General features: G+C 40.2%; 1 protein-coding gene across 1 annotated transcript in view; it reads left to right on the top strand.

Moving 5' to 3' along the window:
• The window catches only part of rasa2 (RAS p21 protein activator 2), a 173,631-nt gene that overhangs the window by 62,689 nt on the left and 90,424 nt on the right, over positions 1-20,518 (top strand). The window contains exons 3-5 of the mRNA XM_073041454.1: positions 1,490-1,593; positions 11,024-11,118; positions 17,929-18,005. Coding sequence (XP_072897555.1) covers positions 1,490-1,593; positions 11,024-11,118; positions 17,929-18,005 — 276 coding nt within the window. The remainder of the gene's footprint in view (positions 1-1,489; positions 1,594-11,023; positions 11,119-17,928; positions 18,006-20,518) is intronic.

Raw genomic sequence — 20,518 nt, 5'->3', positions numbered from 1 at the left:
TGCATGAGAGAATAGGCAGTCCTTCATTCCAAGCTAAAGCAACAGATGTGGAGAAGCAGGTGGTAAATTAACTTCTCCTTTTTTCCCTTTCAGTTCCTCCAATTATGTTTTCCAGCATAATGTTGCCAAACCATTGTCCATTTACTGCCCAGTTGAATGATTAGCATATTGATGATATATTTTGAGCTTAGATGAGGAAAAAATGTGGCTATTAAATTCTGCTTAATTGCGTTTTTCTAAGTATTGTGGTAATCATCTATGTTTCATTACATTTTCTTTGTTCTTCAGTCTTCAAATTTTAAAAAAGACAAACTTTTATTGCATCTAATTCTGCTTTGGGGGAAAAATATGCCAGTTCCTACCTATTCTGATGCTAGACCTGGGAACAGCAAAAGACAAAAAAAGCCTAAATGAATTCTGGTGGTTGATGGTAATGCAAAAGGGTCTGAAATAATTTCTGTTGGAATGATAGACTTGTCCAATCCTCCCCGTGACTAAATGTAGTTCAGGTTCAGATTGCTTACTGTTTGAATATTTGACGTATGTGATTATAAGCTACCAGTTTTTATCAGGCACAGCCAAAATTATTTTCTTTTGTTTTGGAATCTGTACATTACATTACTGAAATATAAAGTTATCAGATTACTTGGTGTGGCAATGAGAACATGACTTTAGTGTGCTATCTATGGGAGCTTAAATGATTTTCTTTTATTTGGTTTTGCTGCTTCAGGCTGCGTGATCCGTTATAGAACTACATGTCATTTGTAAATTTCTAGATTAACAATACTGTTCATATTTGGGTCAATAGTTGCTCACATTGTGGTACTTCAAGAAGTAGAGTGATTGTAAGTCATTATTGCTGAGTCCTCAAGATCTTTTCTTTAAAAACATTATGGATGGAACTTTGATAATTCAGTTCATCAATTCATCCAATCAATTGTGTGCAGTAAAGATTGATTTTCATTTGGGTACTATTACATTTAGACAGCCTGTTGACACCTGGTTGAATGTCTAGATTCTAGTTCTTTTTGAGCCCGTAATTTCAAAGGCAGAGTGCAATGATATGAGCATAGTATTTGAAATATCATTGAAAAGATGCGATTGATGTGCATCCTATGTGTGGTTTTTGTTCTGGCAAAATACAGTATTTTTCTTGTGGAAATCATTGGCTGTGTTTGAATCTAAGAAGCATTTTGTGTTATTTGAAGATATTTGTATTGATGGAGTTCTACTTTGAAATTCTAAATGTTATTCAGTCAGAGCATTTCCTTTATCTTATTTCACTTTCTCCTTTGTGATCCTGAGCTCCAATTATAGTTCAGAATTTTTATAGCATTTTATTCAAAGTTTATGAGTATGTTTATTTGTGGAAGGTGAAGAGATGTATTGTCAATAATAATGAATAGTTTAATGACAGTTTTTATCTTTAAATATTTATTGTTTTGCCAGAATGTATTAATCCCATGTTGCAACTTTGTTTTTTTTGCAGCCCTTTTTATGGTGAAGACTTTTACTTTGAAATCCCCAGAAGTTTCCAGTACCTCTCTTTTTATATCTACGATAAGAATTTTTTCCAAAAGGATCTGCCCTTTGGTAAGTTAGTGCAACTATAATTTGCAGTGATATTATAGTTGGAAAATATATATAAATACCTGGAACTGTTCCTGCATCTAAAGAGAAGAATAATGCTGTACTGCTGTTGGAGTTAGATCAGGCTTCCATGTGGGTGTTTGGATGTGCTGGTTTTTGACATGGACAATCACCAAGTTTATGTCTGACAAAAATGTGGATAGGAGAGAAACATGACCATACCTTATTTGTATTAATCTGGCTCCATTCTGCATACTAGTTGCTTAAACACCTTGGAATAAATCTATAACTTAACTAATTAAATATTCTGAAAAATTCTTGTTAGGCTTTCAATGCCATAGGTGCTTACCATCTAGCTTTCTGATCTATGTCTTGGCCCAACTTCCAGAGATATTCCAGCACACTTCCTCAGACCCACAGGCCCTTAGTGAGGCAGCAAGCTCAGATGCAGTAAGAATTGTATATGGTGTTTACTTATTGGATGATAATTGTAGCAGTATGGAAGTCAGTGGTAAATAGTGACTTTTATTTTGTATACAATTCTTCAAGCTATTTTACCAGAAGTACTTTTATCAAGTCCAATGCAATATTAAGCATTTTTTCTAAGTAAATATTAAGATTTTATGATCTGTACGGTTCCACAACATGAATAGTCTTATACTTAGATATTCCCTTCAAGCTTATTTATTAACTGCAGGGTGCCAACACAATCTATTTGGCTTTAAAAAAAAAAACCCATTTCTGAAATTTTAACACTTAAAATCATTTTGCCTGTTTTCTAATTTTGGAAGTGAAGGGATAATCTGCTGCAAAGATTTTTCTTAATGTTTTTCTGCTACCTGATCACCCATAGGTGCTTTGAATGGTGGGGCAGATTGAAGCCTCTGTTTGCCATCTTCTGTTTTCCATGTTTCTATGGTTGAGTTATTTAACTTGTAGTTAGTTTGTAGACAGTCATTTCTATATTTGAAATAATCAGAGTGTACCTGCTAAGGTCCTTGCAGCAGTAGAATTAGCAGTTTTTAAAATATTCTTGAAAAGGATCTCCTATGGATCTGTAAACTATTGAGGCTAACTTTCATGGGAGAATATCTGGTTCTTTTGCTGGGATTTACTTCTAAATTGAATTTTAGGACAGAATGTGAAATGCAAATGAATTAGTTATTAAAAACTCTGTAATTTTGTTCTATTGATTATGCTGATCATCTAAATCATTAATGTATATTGTAAACAGCTGCGGTCCCAGCACCGAACCTTGCGGTACCCCCACTGGTCAAAGCCTGCCATTCCGAAAGGGACCCGTTAATCACTACTCTTTGTTTCCTGTCAGCCAGCCAATTTTCAATCCATGTCAGTAGTCTACCCCCAATACCTCACCAGTGAAGGTGAAGTGTTGCTGCACTTGAAAGGACTGTTACAGGCCCTGAATGTAGATGCAGGAAGAGGTGAATGGGCAGGTGTAACACTTCTGTCACTTGCAGGGATATGTGCCAAGAGGGCAATCAGTGGGGAGGGAGCGAGCCATGTGGGAAGAGGCAAGTGGAAGGGAGATTGATATGTTTGATGGTAGGATCCCATTGAAGGTTGCGGAGAGTGATGTGTTGGATGCAGAGGCTTGTTGTGAGGTAGCTGAGGACAAGAGTGACTATCCCTGCTAAGGTGGCTGGAAGATGGTGTGAGCACGGATATCTGGGAAATGGAGGAGATGTGGGTGAGGGCAGCATCGAAGGGGAAGAAGAGAACCCCCCCCCCCCCCCCCCCCATTTTGAAGAAAGAGGACATCTCTGATGTCCTGAAAAGGAAAGCCTCATCTAGGGAACGGATACACTGGAGACGAAGGAACTGAGGAAAGGGAATAGCACTTCTACAGGAGACGGTAGGAAAAGGTACAGTCAAGATAGCCATGGGAATTGGTGGGTTTATAAAAGGTGCTGGTAGACAATTAGTCTCCAGAGATCAAGAAGGGATAGATGCAGTGAATTTTAGTACAGGGTGGAAGTTGGAAGCAAAGTTGAAGAAATTGAGGAGCTTAGCATGGGTGTGTGAAGCAGCAGCAATGCAGTCATCAATGTAGTGCAGAAGGAGTTGTGGAGCATTACCAGGGAAGGCCTGGAACATGGACTGGTTATGCCAGACAGGAGGGTGGTGGAGGGGAACTGGTTGGGTCTTTTGGTAAGAACGATGTGAGAGTTTTAAGGCCTTCTTGATGGGGATAGAAGTGTATAGGGTCTGAACATCCACGGTGAAAATTATACTGTCAGGTCCAGGGAATTGAAAGTTGTTAGGATCTAGAGCATGTCAAGTTTCATGGATGTTGAGGGGTAGTGACTGAACCAATGGGGATAGAATGGAGTCAGGGCAGTCAGGTTTGTGGATCTTGGGCAGAAAGAAGAAGTGAGCAGTGTGGGGTAAGGGAGCTATGAGTTTGGTGAACTGGATGGGAGTTTTCCATAGTTGATGAGGTTGATGATGATGTGGGAGACAATAGCCTGATGGTACTGAGTGAGAGGTGCTTTTCAAGGGCTCAGTAAGAGAAGGTGTCAGAGAATTGCCTTTTGGCCTTAGTAAGGTGGAGGGCAGTCCGCCACAATACAGCAGCACCCCCTTTGCCTGCAGTTAGGGATTGGTGCTGAGAAAATGGAGGGCAGTGCATTCTGAGGAGGTAAGGTTCAAGGAGGAGAGAGAGCGCTGAAGGTTGATGTCTCATGGGCAGATGATAGATAGATAGATACTTTATTCATCCCCATGGGGAAATTCAACATTTTTTCCAATGTCCCATACACTTATTGTAGCAAAACTAATTACATACAATACTTAACTCAGTATAAATATGGTATGCATCTAAAATCACCCTCTCAAAAAGCATTAATAAATAGCTTTTAAAAAGTTCTTAAATAGTTTACTAAAATACATTGAATGGTAACTTAAGCTCAGTCCTAACCCCGGCACTTTAACATATCTTACCCCTGGCGGTTGAATTGTAAAGCCGAATGGCATTGGGGAGTAATGATCTCTTCATCCTGTCTGAGGAGCATTGCATCGATAGCAACCTGCCGCTGAAGCTGCTTCTCTGTCTCTGGATGGTGCTATGCAGAGGATGTTCAGGGTTTTCCATGATTGACCGTAGCCTACTCAGCGCCCTTCGCTCTGCTACCGATGTCATACTGTCCAGTTCTGTGCCCACGACAGAGCCCGCCTTCCTTACCAGCTTATTAAGACGTGAGGTGTCCCTCTTCTTAATGCTGCCTCCCCAACACGCCACCACAAAGAAGAGGGCGCTCTCCACAACTGACCTATAGAACATCTTCAGCATCTCACTACAAACATTGAATGACGCCAACCTTCTAAGGAAGTACAGTCGACTCTGTGCCTTCCTGCACAAGGCATCTGTGTTGGCAGTCCAGTCTAGCTTCTCGTCTAACTGCACTCCCAGATACTTGTAGGTCTTAACCTGCTCCACACATTCTCCATTAATGATCACTGGCTCCATATGAGGCCTAGATCTCCTAAAGTCCACCACCATCTCCTTGGTCTTGGTGATATTGAGACGCAGGTAATTTGAGTTGCACCATATCACAAAGTCCTGTATCAATTTCCTATACTCTTCCTCCAGTCCATTCCTGACACACCCCACTATGGCCGTGTCATCAACGAACTTCTGCACATGGCAGGACTCCGAGTTATATTGGAAGTCTGATGTGTACAGGGTGAACAGGACCGGAGAGAGCACGGTCCCCTGCGGTGCTCCTGTGCTGCTGACCACCGTGTCAGACCTACAGTCTCCCAACCACACATACTGAGGTCTATCTGTCAAGTAGTCCACTATCCAAGCCACCATGTGAGAGTCTACTCCCATCTCCGTTAGTTTGTGCCTTAAGATCCTGGGCTGGATGGTGTTAAAGGCACTAGAGAAGTCCAGGAATGTAATCCTCACAGCACCACTGACCCCATCCAGGTGAGAGAGGGATTTGTGCAGCAAATACGTGATAGCATCCTCCACTCCCACCTTCTCCTGATACGCAAACTGAAGAGGATCCCGGGCGTGCCTGGTTTGTAGCCTCAGATTCTGTATTATCAGCCGCTCCATGGTCTTCATCACGTGCGACGTCAAGGCAACAGATCTGAAGTCATTCAACTCCTTTGGTTGTGGTTTCTTCGGTACCGGGACAATACAGGATGTTTTCCACTGTCTGGGTACTCTTCTCTGCTCCAGGCTCATGTTGAAGATGCGTTGTAGGGGTTCTCCCAGCTCAGTCGCACAGGCCCTCAGTAATCGTGGGGATACTCCATCCGGTCCAGCCGCCTTGCTGGTACAGATCTTCCTCAGTTGACCTTTCACCTGTGCAACCGTAATCCCGGGCGTGGGCAAGGTCTCCTGTGAGTGGCTATTTTCCTGCGAGGGAAGTGAGAGGGAGGACGAGTAGAAAGACAAGCCTGGTGTGGAGTTCTGCGGTGAGGATGAGATTGTGCTATCGAACCTATTGAAGAAGTTATTCAGCTGGTCCGCTTTCTCCACATCTCCACTTATGTTTGCCCCCCGCTTTGCACCGCATCCGGTGATGATCTTCATCCCATCCCACACCTCCTTCATGCTTTTGTTCTGCAGCTTTTGTTCTAGCTTCCTCCTATACTGCTCCTTTGCCCCCCTGATCTGTACTCTGAGTTCCTTCTGAACTCTTTTAAGCTCCAACCAATCACCATCTTTAAAGGCCCTCTTCTTCTGGTTTAGGAGGCCTTTGATGTGACTAGTGATCCAGGGCTTATTATTGGGATAGCAGTGAACAATTCTAACAGGAACAACGGCATCCACACAAAAGTTAATATAGTCCGTTGTGCATTCAGTGACCTCCCCAACGCCCCCACAGAGCCCCCCTTGCAGTAGATCCCAGTTAGTAGTACCGAAGCAGTCTCTCAGGGCCTGTTCAGCTTCAGGAGCCCACTTTCTAAAAGAGCGTGTGGTAGTGGGATGCCTCATCACAATTGATTTATATCTGGGCTGTAACAAAACCAGGTTGTGATCAGCTTTCCCCAGTGCAGGCAGCGGGGATGCACTGTATGCGTCCTCTACGTTTGCATACAGTAGGTCAATAGTCCTATTACCCCTGGTGTAACAGTCCACATACTGGGAGGAAGCAGGTAGTGTCGTGTCCAAAGCCACATGATTGAAGTCCCCTGTAATTAACACCAGTGCCTCAGGGTGCTGTGTCTGAAGCCTAGCAACAGCGGAGTTGATGACGTGACACGCTACCGTTGCGTCGGCACGCGGCGGGACATACACATTCACCACAATGATGTTTGCGAATTCTCGCGGCAGATAATATGGCCTCATACTCACAGCGATCAGCTCAATATCTCTTTCACAAACGAAGATCTTTGTACTCACATGCCCGGGGTTACACCATCTTGCGTTAATGTAGACAGCGAGTCCCCCTCCTTTCTTCTTCCCACACTTTTTGGCATCTCTGTCAAATCTTACCGTAGTAAAACCAGATAGAGATTAAAAGATCCAGAGTGGTGTATTCAAGAAGAGGAGGAGGGTTGGAGATGGGTAAAGGGGCCATTGGTGCGGTTTTGGAATTCTTTCCAAAAACGTAGACTTGGATCATTGTGGCAGGTAAAGGGGGTCAATAGTAAAGCCCTTGCTGAGGACCGAATGCTCTACCTCAGAGAGCGGAAAGTTGGAGGGATTGGTGAAAACATGGCAGGGATTAGAGCCAGGATGAGAGGGGGGACGGAGAGTTGGAGAGTGGTAGTAGGGGAAGAGGATCCTGGGGCCCCTGTGGCAGTGAAGAAGATCTGGGCCTGGAAATATAGGCAGCTGAGGTTGTTGGAGCGAGAGTTGATGACAGCGGGATCCACAGTCTGAAGGTGTTCAGGGCCATTGAAAATAGAGTCTGAGACAGCTGGATCTGCAGTCTCGAGGTCGGCAATCTTCTGATCCTTCCTGGGTGCAAGGAAGGCAAAGAATTGGCAGTTGAAAGCATGAATCTGGTGGAGGATGAAATATCGAAGAGTTCCATGGCAGGCAAAGGAGAGAGTGACCTGGAGGTATGGCAGAGACTGAGATGGGGCCTACAGGTATCTCCGCATAGTGGAGAGGGTAGGATGTAGAACTTGGAGGGGGAAACACTCAATTGAACACAGGTACCTAGGATCCCTGGTGGCTCCAAACTGAGGGGCCTGAAAACTAATCTGGAAGCTATGTGGAACAAGATGGTGGCAAAGACAATTTCCCAGGAAGGACACATTGCTGTGGTAGTGAGTTTGGGTGAGCACATGGTTGAAGTGTCAGAGGGCAGCAGAGATCACGGAGGGAGAGCAGTGAGAAGGGGAGGTCTCACTGATCTCCCGGTGAAGAGAAGATTTAAACTTCTACAGGGTAGGCATACCTTGAAGAGACTTCACAAAGTGGTGGGCTACCAATGAGTACTGACTCTTCCCAACATATTGTTTTTGAATTTTTCAATTCAAAAACATATAAGTTTAGATTATTGAAATGCAATGTTAATAGATGTGTGAGAGACAAAGGGAAATGGATAATTGGCATGGAACAGGAAATAAGATTCCTTAGCATAAATCTTATTTCCTGTTTCATGCAGTTTGTCCGTTTCCCTCAACAGATGCTGCTTGACCCACAAAGTTTCTCAAGTAGCTTTTCTTTTGCAGCAGATTCCAGCATCTGCAGTTTTTTGTGTCTCCAATCTTGTTCCATGGTAGTCGATGTTTGGGGGGGGGGGGTGTGTGTGTGTACATACACACACATACCTCAGTAATCACCTAATTATAGGACTCTAGTAACAATCGACGACGTAGCTCACTTTCAATTTGCGAGTTATTTTTTTCTTCTTAGAAATGTGTAACAAGATTGAAGGAAAGTTTATATGGTTTAATCTTTCTGCTGCATCATTAGCTGTATTGTGAGGTTAATACACAATGAAGCAGAATTAATCAGGATCTGCTGAACTCTTTTGGATCAACATGGTGCACAAAAGCCAAATTCTTTACAACAATGTTATATTGTTTAAAATTAAGTATTTTTGTGAAGTGTTTAATTGGAAATCAAAAGCTTTGAGGTCTCAAGGACATGACCAGCATTACATGGGAATGAATTAGTTTCAGTCCATTTAAAAATCAAGGAAGAACTTTTTTATGTACTGACCCAGGTACAGATGTTGTAGAATTGACCTTCACCTCATGCCTTTTAAAAAAAAAACGTCCTGGGATATTTGATTGCAGCAGTTAGCTTGATAGTACCACACTTCAGCTGATACATGCTGCAGGCAGCTTGTGAAATGGGGGAGGAGATGCTTTTTTTTAAATTTAAGGAAGTAATTGTATTGCCTAATGTTAATTTGGCTACTTGTGGTTAAGGAAATGGGTGGTCCCTAAATCTGCGCCATGAAGGTCCACTCAGTGTCTGCACAAAGGTCACATCACAACTGTGGACACATTTCTTAGTATTGTGCGCTTAATGGATCAACATAATATAAGGTTTTAATAATTTAAAGAAATTCAAAAACAAAATGTTAGAAAGAGCACTCATTAATAGTCTACCATTTTGCTATCTGTGTTTAAATAGCAGCTGTCATTGGTGACTTCCAGTTGTCGAGGAGCTTGACTGTAAGGAGTAAATCTTGGTTGTTGTAATAACTTAGCATTACATTAGGTGTATACAAACTCTACAGAAATAGATGCATTGATAACATTGTTATATTTCTCTTCTTCCATGAAGCAAACTGCTTTTGTTTTTCTGTTTCTTGTTATCATTACTGCACTCCCTGTTTAGTGAGGACATCAACTGAAGAAGACCATAAGATATAGGAGCAGAATTAGTCTACTCGGCCCATTGAGTCTATTCCACCATTCAGTCACGACTGGTTTATTATCCCTCTCAACTCTATTTTTCAGCCTTCTCGCTGTAACCTTTGATGCCCTGACTAACCAAGAACCGATCAACCTCTGCTTTAAATATACTCAATGACTTGGCCTCCAGAACCATCCAAGGCAATGAATCTGCACCTTCTAATCCTAGACTCACTCACTGTAGGAAACGTCCTCTTCACATCCACTTTGTCTGGGTTTTTCAAGGAGATCCCACCCTAATTTTTCTGAAACTCCAGTGAGTACAGGCCCAGAGCTATCAAACGTTTCTCATGTGTTAACTGTTTACATTCCTATAATCATTCTCGTGAACCTCCTTTGGACCCTCTCCAATGTCATCTCATCTTTTCTTAGATATGGGTCCAAAAACTGCAAGTGGAGTCTGAGCAATGTTTTATAAAGCCTCAGAATCACATCCTTGCTTGTAGCTTCTAGTCCTCTCGAAATGAATACTAACATTGCATTTGCCTTCCTTATCCATCAACTCAACCTGCAAGTTGACCTTTAGGGAATCCTACACAATGACTCCCAGGAGTCAATATGAGGTGAGCATATTGAAAAATGACAGAGAAACCTAATCTGGAAGTGACGGAAAAGTAAAATGGCTGCTATGTATTGTCAATTCAAAGTTATTGTCATAAAATGAACCTATAAATGTCTTTTTGAGCCATGGTTGGTTGCTAAGTAGCAAGCAATGTTTGTGTCATGTCATGAACTAAAGTTCTTTCAACAAAGATTAGACTAATTACCAATCCTTCACTATTACCATGTTATAAGCATCTTGGTGGGTATGAAGATTGGCCAGAAAGTTAACTGGGCCACATATAAAGTGTGCACACGATACCACGAGGAAATAATAGAATCCTCTTCAATTACTTTCATGAAAACAGCTTGAACAGCACATTAGGTAGGCGTCATTCGGGGAAAAATCCACATCCAAAATTGACAACTGAGGCACCTTTGCCTCCATCTGAAATTCACTGCATTTATTCATAAGACCCTTCTGAGTGCTCTTTCCAACTTCTGATGTGTACCACAAGGCAAACAATGAAAAGGTGTATAGGAATTCTATCATCTGGTAACACACCATCTTGACTAGAATTATGTCCTTGTTCTTCACTTTGCTTGGAACTCACAATTTTGCTGGATTACTTCATCATTCAAGGCCATGGCTCACCAACCTATGAAGGGCAGTTGGAAATGGGAATTATCTGCTGACCTTGTCACAGATAATCATATGCAATCCATAACATTTTGTACTTGTTTTCATATGAAATAGACAAACAATTGTAAAGGACATATTTTAACATTGTGTTTGAATTGTTGCCCATTTATCTACTACCCTGGTATATGAGTGCAAGTTATCTGCATAGATTATGAAATACAACTAATGGATGATGAACAAAAATTTGTGCTACCAGCTGACTCAATCTGACAGGGAAGTTCTTTTAAAGTAAACCAAGTGATTTCTTAAATCATCTTAAATTTTCATTTTGTAGTAGTTGTGAAATGATTATCTTAGCACTTCATAATTTAATTTTGTGTCTTTCAGGTAAAGTGTCAATTAGAAAGGAAGATTTGTGCAAGTACAACTGCAAGGACAGCTGGTTTGCACTGCATCTTGTGGATGCCAATTCTGAAGTTCAGGTAAATTAACCAATCCTCTCTCAAGTGCCTGTGCTTATCAAGAAATAAGTTTACTTTTAATTGCTGGCTATACCATTAAAATTGGAACTGAGACTCGCTTTAAAACTTGCTCCCATTTATTTTGTGAACCCTATGCCAATAACTTGGATGCTGGGGATATTATATTGTCTGTTACTGTGAATTGTAGATATTGAGATGGTCTCACATAGATTTTGTCAGCTACTAGTTTGCAACTTAATAAATCTTTTTACAAAGAGCAAATGTGTACTTTGAGGAATTCTCAACAAGGCAAGCATTTCATTGAATGAAAACTTATAAATCAAACCTGCTTTTCTCATTAGTTTCACCGTAATGTAAAAAGTCTGGTTGTATTTTGAGGCTCAAGAATCTCTGTAAGAATATTGTTTGCTCAACTCAAACAGTGAGGCACTCACATTCTTGCTGATCTGCCCTCTCCTACACCTTATTTCCTCCATCAGTCCTCTTTGCCCCAATACTTTGCCTCTGTCCTGTGCTTGCCCACCCTCTTCAAAATTCCCCAGCTACCTCTTCTCCCAACTCAGGCTCCCTCTCAATTCATAAATCAAAGGACACAGAGCGATTATGGAGATGTTACATTCTATATGCCTGCACTCACATAGGCCCCATTACATTACTGTGCAAAAGTGTTAGGCACATACATATAGTTATGGTGCTTAAGACTTCTGCACAGAACTGTATTTGTCAACATGGAGTGGAGAGCGAGCTTGTAAATCTGGTGGGCACAAAGGATGGTGTGAATGGTGAGAATAGAGTGCTACGGAAGGAATGTTGGACAGGTGGCAGAGGAAGAGTGCCAGTGGCAGGGTGGGGGTGAGCGGGAGGGTGCAGGTCCAGACACACCCATCTCTGAGACACCTAGCAAGGTGATTTGATTCCAAACAATTGGTTTATCGATTGTCAGAATGTCTCTCTGGTGCTTCCTGCTCTCTTTCCTCTCCCGGCCACCTTCCCACTCCCAGTCTTCAATAGAGACCTATATCAGATTTACTATCACTCACGTCATGAAATATTTTTTTTGTGCAACAGTAGTATAGTGCAATACATAAAATTACTACAATACTGTGCAAAAGTCTAGGCACCCTAGCTATACGTATGTACCTAAGATTTTTGCACAGTTCTGTATATGGCACCAAATCTTTTTGCATGTTCCTGTTTCAATTGAGAATTTTAGCTTTGAGGGAGCTTTTTTTAAATTAATCTTCCTCCATTTGACCTCTGTTGTAATCCCTTTGCAATTGGTACGGTTTCTAATTTTGCATAGATATTGACTTTCACTGTCTTTGAGAATACTGTAACTTGATGTATTCTAGTTGAGATCCTTACTCAAGTATTGTATGTCTTTGAATTTTTTTGTTATAGGAATTAGGCAAATGACAGACAATGACATTAGAAATGGTGGGTAATACTTGTAGATTGTGGTTGGTAACATGGAATGGTGTGAATTGTGGAGTCCTAATCAAACATGATTTCTTACCAACAACTGGATTAGACGTCATTCTGGATCCTGTCCGTTTGCTTAATTTATAAGTTCTTAAGTGCTGCAGTGTGTTTTGTAAAACCAGTGTTTGCAAATTCTGGGTACTAATGAATTTGTATAGAATTTTTGTAACAAGTTTTAGAATTGTGCTTCCAGACTCAATTGCCTGCTCTTTTTATGCCTTCCATGCATGTTCCTTTGATTTGAGTAACGTAAGCCATTGAACCTCACACAAATAATAACGTCATTATTAATATATCACTAATGATGCATATTTTTGCTTTGAATCTTCATTTTTGTCATGACCCTTTGTATTATAAAAAAAAATGTGATGCTTCACTGTGGTCAAGTCCAGATTTGATAATTATGATGCTATATAATTGCTACAGTTGCTATACAATTGCGGGTGTTGCCTTTTGATTGTTTTACTCATAATCCAAAAAAACTTAAGCTTTCATAAGAATATATGAATTAGGAATAGGACGAATGGCTTGCTCTACCAAGATCAATTCAGATCAATACCATTATCCCACAGTATACCCATATCTTTTAATGCCCGGAATGGTAAATTCGTTTATTATCATCCCATGTATTGTCGTACAGTAAAAAAACTTTATTTTGCGTGGTACCCATTACAGATCATTTCATCACACCAGTGCATTGAGGTAGTACAAGGTAACACAATAACAAAATGAAGAATAAAGTATTACAATTGCAGAGTAAGTTCAGTGCAGGTAGACAAGGTGCATGGTTTTAATGAGATTGTGAAGTCGCCAGACCATCCTATAATACTAGAGGACTTTTAATAGTCTATAATAAACAGCAGGGATAGAAACTGAGGAAGACAAATACAATGTTAGCATTTGGAGAGTGTCCAAAGGAGTTCCATGAAAATGATTCCAGATTGAATGGCTTGTCATTTGTGTTTGATGGAGTGGGCCTGTATTCACTAGAATTCAGAAGAATGAGGGATGACCTCATTGAAACCTGTTGAATGGTGAAAGGCCTTGATAGAGTGGATGTGGAGAGGATCTTTCCTATGGTGGAAGAGTCTAAGACCAGAGGACACAGCTTCAGAATAGAAGGGTATGCTTTTAGAATGGAGATGAGGAGGAATTTCTTTAGCCAGCAGGTGGTGAATCTGTGAAATTTTTTGCTACGGGCAGCTGTGGAGGCCAAGTCTTTACGTATATTTAAGGCAGAAGTTGATAGATTCTTGATTGGGCAGGGCGTGAAGAGATAGATGGGGAAGGCAGGAGATTGGGGCTGAGAGGAAAATTGGATCTGTCATGAGGAAATGGTGGAGCAGACTCAATGGGCCAAATGGCCTAATTCTGCTCCCACATCTTACAGTCTTATAGTCTTAAGCTGTACCTGAGCCCAAAGACATCTTCTTCCAGATTTCTGTATTTTCTGGTAAATGGGAGGGGAAGACAGAATGCCTGGGTGAATGGTGTGTTTGATTATATTGGCTTTTTATTGAGGCAGCGAAGAGTGTAAATGGTTGAGGGAGAGAAGGTTGGTTTTTGTGAAGTGCTGAGCTATATCTATAACTCTCCAGAGTTTTCAAACCCAAGACATTGCTGATGCTGGAAATCTTGAGCAATACACACAAAAAGCTGAAGGAACCCAGCCTGATAAGGGTCTTGGGCTGAAATATTGACTGTTTATTTCCCTCCATAGATGCTTACATAGATGCTTTCTCCAGCATCTTGTGTGTGTTGCTGTACAGTTTCTTGTAATCGTGGACGGAGCAATTGCCATACTAAGCCATGATGCATCAGATAGAATCCTTTCTCTGGTTCATATATAGACAGCAGTGTGGGGAAAGGGGCAAGCTGAATTTCTTTATCCCCTTTTTTATAGGCCCAGGTGCCCCTGTGAATGAAAGTTGAGATTTCATCATTTTGACAATGGTCTTTCATTTAAAACCACTTTACTACATTCTTGTCTATGATGTCCACTCAGTGTCAAGTCAGTTTTTATTGTCATTTCAACCATAACTGCTGGTACAGTACATAGTAAAAACGAGACAACGTTTTCAGGACCATGGTGTTACATGACACAGTACAAAAACTAGACTGAACTATGTAAAAAAACAATGCAGAAAAACAACTACACTATACTATAGACCTACCCAGGACTGCATAAAGTGCACAAAACAGTGCAGGCATTACAATAAATAATAAACAAGACAATAGGCATGGTAGAAGGCAGTAAGCTGGTGTCAGTCCAGTCTCTGGGCATTGAGGAGTCTGATGGCTCGGGGGAAGAAACTGTTACATAGTCTGGTCGTGAGAGCCCAAATGCTTCGGTGCCTTTTCCCAGACAGCAGGAGGGAGAAGAGTTTGTATGAGGGGTGCTTGGGATCCTTCATAATGCTGTTTGCTTTGCGGATGCAGCGTGTAATGTAAATGTCTGAAATGGCGGGAAGATAACTTCTCAGCTGACCTCACTATCCACTGCAGGGTCTTGCGATCCGAGATGGTGCAATTTCCCAACAGGCAGTGATGCAGCTGCTCAGGATGCTGTCAATGTAACCCCTGTAGAATGTGATGAGGATAGGGGGTGGATGGACTTTCCTCAGCCTTCGCAGAAAGTAGAGACGCTGCTGGGCTTTCTTTGCTTTGGAGCTGGTGTTGAGGGACCAGGTGAGATTCTGGAAATATTAAATATGTTTGTTTTGAATGAACAATGAAAATTCTAACAGCCCTCCAAAATAGAGAATTACAAAGGTTCATCATCCTTTGAAGAAATTTCTCCTCTTAAACAACCTATTCTTTATGCACAAGCTGCAGCCCATGGTCCTAGACTCCTCCCTCATTCAGGAAAAACAGCTTTCCTGCATCTAACACATCAAAACTGTTATGATTTTTATCAGTTTTGATGAGAATTTCTCTCATTCCAATATTGTCCTAGTCTACTCAACATCTTGTTTGACAAACCTGCCATTCCTCGAAGCAGGCTGATGAATGTTTACAGCAAGTACATTCTTAGGCCAAAACAATGCATGCTACTCTAACTGAGGTTTCACCAAGGCCCTATATATTTGCAATTAGATCCTTACTCTTGTCATTTCTGTTCTTTTTTTGTTCTATGTTTAATGAAAGGTGTGTTCTGAGATTGTTTGCATCCTTTTTAAAAGTTGTTATGCCACTTACAATTTGTTTATATAATTTTGCAAGTGCTTTTGGAAATATTTTTTCTTTGTATTTTGATTTATTTCTGTTTCTACAACTATAATTGAGGTTATTCAAATTCAAAGTAGCTACTTTTCAAACGACAGAAGCAAACCAAGCATCTTGTGCACAGACAATAAAACCCTAAAATACTTTTCGGTCCATCGAACCTACTCTACTATTTGATTATGGCTAACTTGTATGTCCTTGCAAACCCTTTCTCTTGCCTTCTCCCTATAACATTTTATGCCCTTAATAATCAAGAAACTATCAACCTCCATTTTAAATATACCTGATGATTTGGTCTCCACAGTGCCTATGACAATTAATTCCACTAATTCACCATCTTCTGGTTAAAGAAATTCCTCCTCATCTCTGCTCCAAAGGTTCGCCTTTTTATTCTGAGGCTGTGCCCTCTGGTTCTAGGCTCTACTGCTATTCGAAACATCCTCTTTATGTTCATTTTGTCTTTTCAATATTAGGTAGGTCTCGATGTTATTCCCATTTGGTCTTCTAAACTCCAGTGAATACAGGCCTGGAGCCATCAAGTACTCCTTGTATGTTAATACTTTAATTCCTGGGATCATTCTCATGAACCTTCTCTAGGTGTTCTCCAGTACTGGCAGATCCTTTCTTAGATGTGGGCCCAAAACTGATTATAATATTCCAAATGTGATTTGACCAATACCTTACAAAGCCCCAGTATTGCATCCTTGCTTTTATATTCTAGTCCTCTTGAAATGAATGCTAACATTGCATTTGCCTTCCTTGCTACCAACGCAACCTGCAAGTTAACCTTTAGTAAATCCTGCACTAGGATTCCCAAGTCCCTTTGCATTTCCAATTTCTGAATTCATTCCCTGGTTAGAAAATAATATATGCCTTTATTCCTTCTGGACAAAGTAGACGTGGAAAGGATGTTTTCCATGGTGGGAGAGTCTAGGGCAAGAGGGCACAGCCTTAGGATAGAGGGCGTCCATTTAAAACAGAGTTACAGAGAAATTTCTTTAGCCAGAGGGTGGTTAACTCAGCCAGGCAGCTGTGGAGACCAGGTTGTTAGGTGTATTTAAGGCAGCGATTGACAGGTTCTTGATTGGCCATGGCATCAAAGGTTGCTTGGAAAAGGCCAGGGAGTAGGGTGAGGAGGGGAGAGAAAAAAGGATCGGCCATGATTGAATGGCCTAATTCTGCTACTATGTCTTATGGTAATACCATGGGATCTTATCTTGTTTAGCAGTCTCATATGCAGCATCTTTGTCAAGGGCCTTCTGAAAATCCAAGCACACAACTTCCACAGACTCTGCTTTGTCTATCTTGCCTGTTATTTCCTGAAAGGATTCCAACAGATCTGTCAGGCAAGATTTCCTTTAAGAAAACCATGCTGACTTTAGCGTATTCTATCATATGCTTCCAAGTACCCTGAAACTTCGTCTAACATCTTGACAACCACTGAAGTCAGGCTAACTGTCCTATAATTTTCTGTCTTTTGCCTCCCTCCCTTCTTAAAGAGTGGAGTGACATTTACATATCTCCAGTGCTCCAGAACCATTTCCAACATCTTGTAGTTCTTGAAAGATCACTGCAAAAGCCTCCACAATCTCTTCAGCTCTCTCTGTCAGAACCCTAGACTGTAGCCCATCAGCCCTGTCAGCCTCCCAAGCTTTTAGAAAATGTTTTGTAGAATTTTGTACAAAATGATGAATTTAGTTGTGAAAACCAAATAGACACCGGTGTTGTCGCAGCGGACAAGACCAATAAAATGACTAGTTTCATGACAACATGCAGCAAAGGTAATTCAAGGCTTCACTGCAGCCTGCTAAGATTGACTAACGTTTTTGCAGATTTTTTTGTTTTCTAATTTTAATTTGGATTCTTACATTAACACACTTGTATGTTTTTTTTTAAAATAATGCCAATTTTGTTCAATGGGATTTTCATACGGCATGAAATAGAATCACAAAATATTGGACCTGTTGATGCAAAATCATTGACTGGAAACATTAAATTTTGCATATGGAAGTGTTAAAGCTTTAGGTTAGGGAAATGGCAGATGCAGACACAGTGTTATCAGCTTTACTGTTTTAATAAGTTTCTGCTTGTGTTTTCAAACAGGGAAAAGTTCATCTGGAAGTTAAACTTAATGAACTTATAAGAGAAACAGGATTGGTTTGTCAACAGCTAGTGGTACGGTAAGTACAAATATGAGATAATGACCAATAATTACTTACTTAACATCAATTAAGCTTTTTTCATTCTAGTTGATACTTGATAATTATATCAGCTTTCTAAGGAATTGTTCTTGTGCCTTTTATAAGTTTTGGATAAAAGAACAGAAGTATAAATTTTAGAATAAAACTAAGATTTTTGGACATTATGGTTACTGAGAGGTAGCGGATTGATACAGAAATCTAGCAGTAAGTTAAAAGATTGGGTGTGAACTTGTATGTTAGAATCAGAATGAAGTGTTCAATTGACTTGTATTTTGTAAGATTGGTGCGTTTTACAGATAGATTAATTTTGGCTTTACTGTGTTAACATGTTTCTAACTTTAATTCACAAATGTGAGATCAAGCCATGATGAGTTTTCGTTGCTAAATTGATATGCCAGTGTAGCATGCAGTTTTGCTGGGAAGCTGCAGTGAGGTGGATCTTGTGGCTGACTAAAAACTTGATTTGGGTGAAGAGCTACAGGAAGTGTATGATGGAAGAAAGGGTGTGTGAAGGGGGGGGGGGGGGGAAGATGAACGGAAATAGAGGTTTGAAAATCACTGTGGTTTAAGGGATTTTTTACATTTTCTGTAACTACAGACAGCTCAATTGGAAAGCCATCCTATCTGAACATATATTTAGTATACTACATTGAAACTTTGAAGAGTCGGTTTTATCATTAGGTTAACTAAAATTATTTGCACAGAATTGGATCTATTTCTACAGAGTTCAATATATTGCTGTCAGTAATTACTTTGTTGGAGCAGAACAATCCCTGACTGATAAATACTCAAAACTCATGTTGCCATAATAGTGCGTTTTCAGCTGGGTGTGCAATATTAATTCTGTTTATCCAGTAAGGCACTGAAGCTCATTTTAGTGTGAGATCCTCTGCCTGGAACTGTTTACTCCCCTCTCTTTTCCTATTTACTGCAAAGAAAGTTAGTGTCATGCTAGTTCCAACTTGCGTGTTACTTATTACCTTCAGTTCTCTTTGGCCTCTTCTTAATTTGTTACTTCCATGCAGTGTTTCAACAAGCAATTCACTTTTTTCAAAAAAATGTGATTTTTTTTCAGTCTTTATTTCATTTGAGACTTGGGAAGTTCTTCCCAATAAATTGGTGCAGTTTCCAACAGTGGCTTTCGCAATTCAAAAATACTTCAGTAGCTTAATTTGTTAATCGTGAAGTCACAAAACATAGCATATAATGTAAGTCTGATTTTTTTTCTGGCTCTTCTGAGCAGGTGCAATTATTTCCTTAGGTTTATTTCTTTGTGATTTTTATTTAGGATTATTTCTTTATGTTAGAAGTATTGTTTCTACTGTGCATGAAACTGTTAATGTATTATGATTGTGAGCCTTACTAAGTTAGCTGGATGCAATCTTTCTTGGTTGCAGGTTGTTTCCGAATGTCAATCAATCTATTTAAAGCATTAATGTACACCTTATGACTAAGGTTAGTACCTGCTCCATTTCAGGTACAGTTGTTTACTTTCTTGCCGCAATAAAGTAACTAATGCTGGTGGAATAATCTACCACATGCATATACATTATACATTTTAATTTTTCAGATGTGTCTCTTTGTAGCTACTATTTCCTGTCTATTAGTATACCATTTTTTAAAAAGAAATAAAGCTTACCGATTTTTTTTTTCTCTTCTATTGTAAGGATAAAGGCTTAGTTCCCAGTTAAGTGCTGAATTAACTCATCTCGTTTAAATCAGCAAGTGTCCTGAATTATGTCATCGAAAGTTGATCAGGTGTCCAACTTTATGTTTGCTATTCATCATTTGTGGAAATGAGGGGTGATGATGAATATTTTGGGCTGCCTATGAGGCCTTGTGTATAGAGAGCCTACCATTGCATGTTAGCAAAGCTCACACTTGAATTCGGCAATTTGATAGAAATATTGCAAGATGACTAGACTTGTGGAACCATAATAAGAATTTTGATTTCACCTTGGAAAGGAGTGGTGAGGGGGTGCACTGTGTAGTTGGGAGCAGTGCAATAGAGTAGTATCTGTCTTGTATGAGGTACAAAGCAAAACCTTAAATCCGTCTTAATTTTATTTTGGTTTCTCTGCCAAAAAGAAGCTTGAGTTTTCAGATGAATATTTTCAAATGAAAATAGTTACCGGAAGATTTCACTGACATTATCATTCAGTTAAGCCTTTTTGAACATTGTCCTCTGGTGAAAATCTTTTGGTGAAAAGATACACTGTGCAACAAATCTGTAAATCTTCTTGTCATATAATTCAGTAGAACCATCTAACTTGGACCCACTCGGAAGCAGTTCAGTTTTTCAGTGATCAGTTTCAAAGCTTTTTTAAAACAATCATTTTTCTTGCAACACTTCAGCATTATCCTCGGTGCTGCTAGGACATGAGTCAACTGGCAATGAGCCATCTTTGTTCAGCATCTTTATTCAGGCAAATTCAAACTTGCCATTTTGGTTCCAAATTGTGTGTGTGTTTGTTCAAGTTCATGATTAATTA

This window comes from Hemitrygon akajei, chromosome 3, assembly GCF_048418815.1.
Source record: "Hemitrygon akajei chromosome 3, sHemAka1.3, whole genome shotgun sequence".
Lineage (NCBI taxonomy): Eukaryota > Metazoa > Chordata > Chondrichthyes > Myliobatiformes > Dasyatidae > Hemitrygon > Hemitrygon akajei.
Note: the sequence above shows the minus strand (reverse complement) of the source record. Positions and strands in the feature narration are given on the sequence as shown.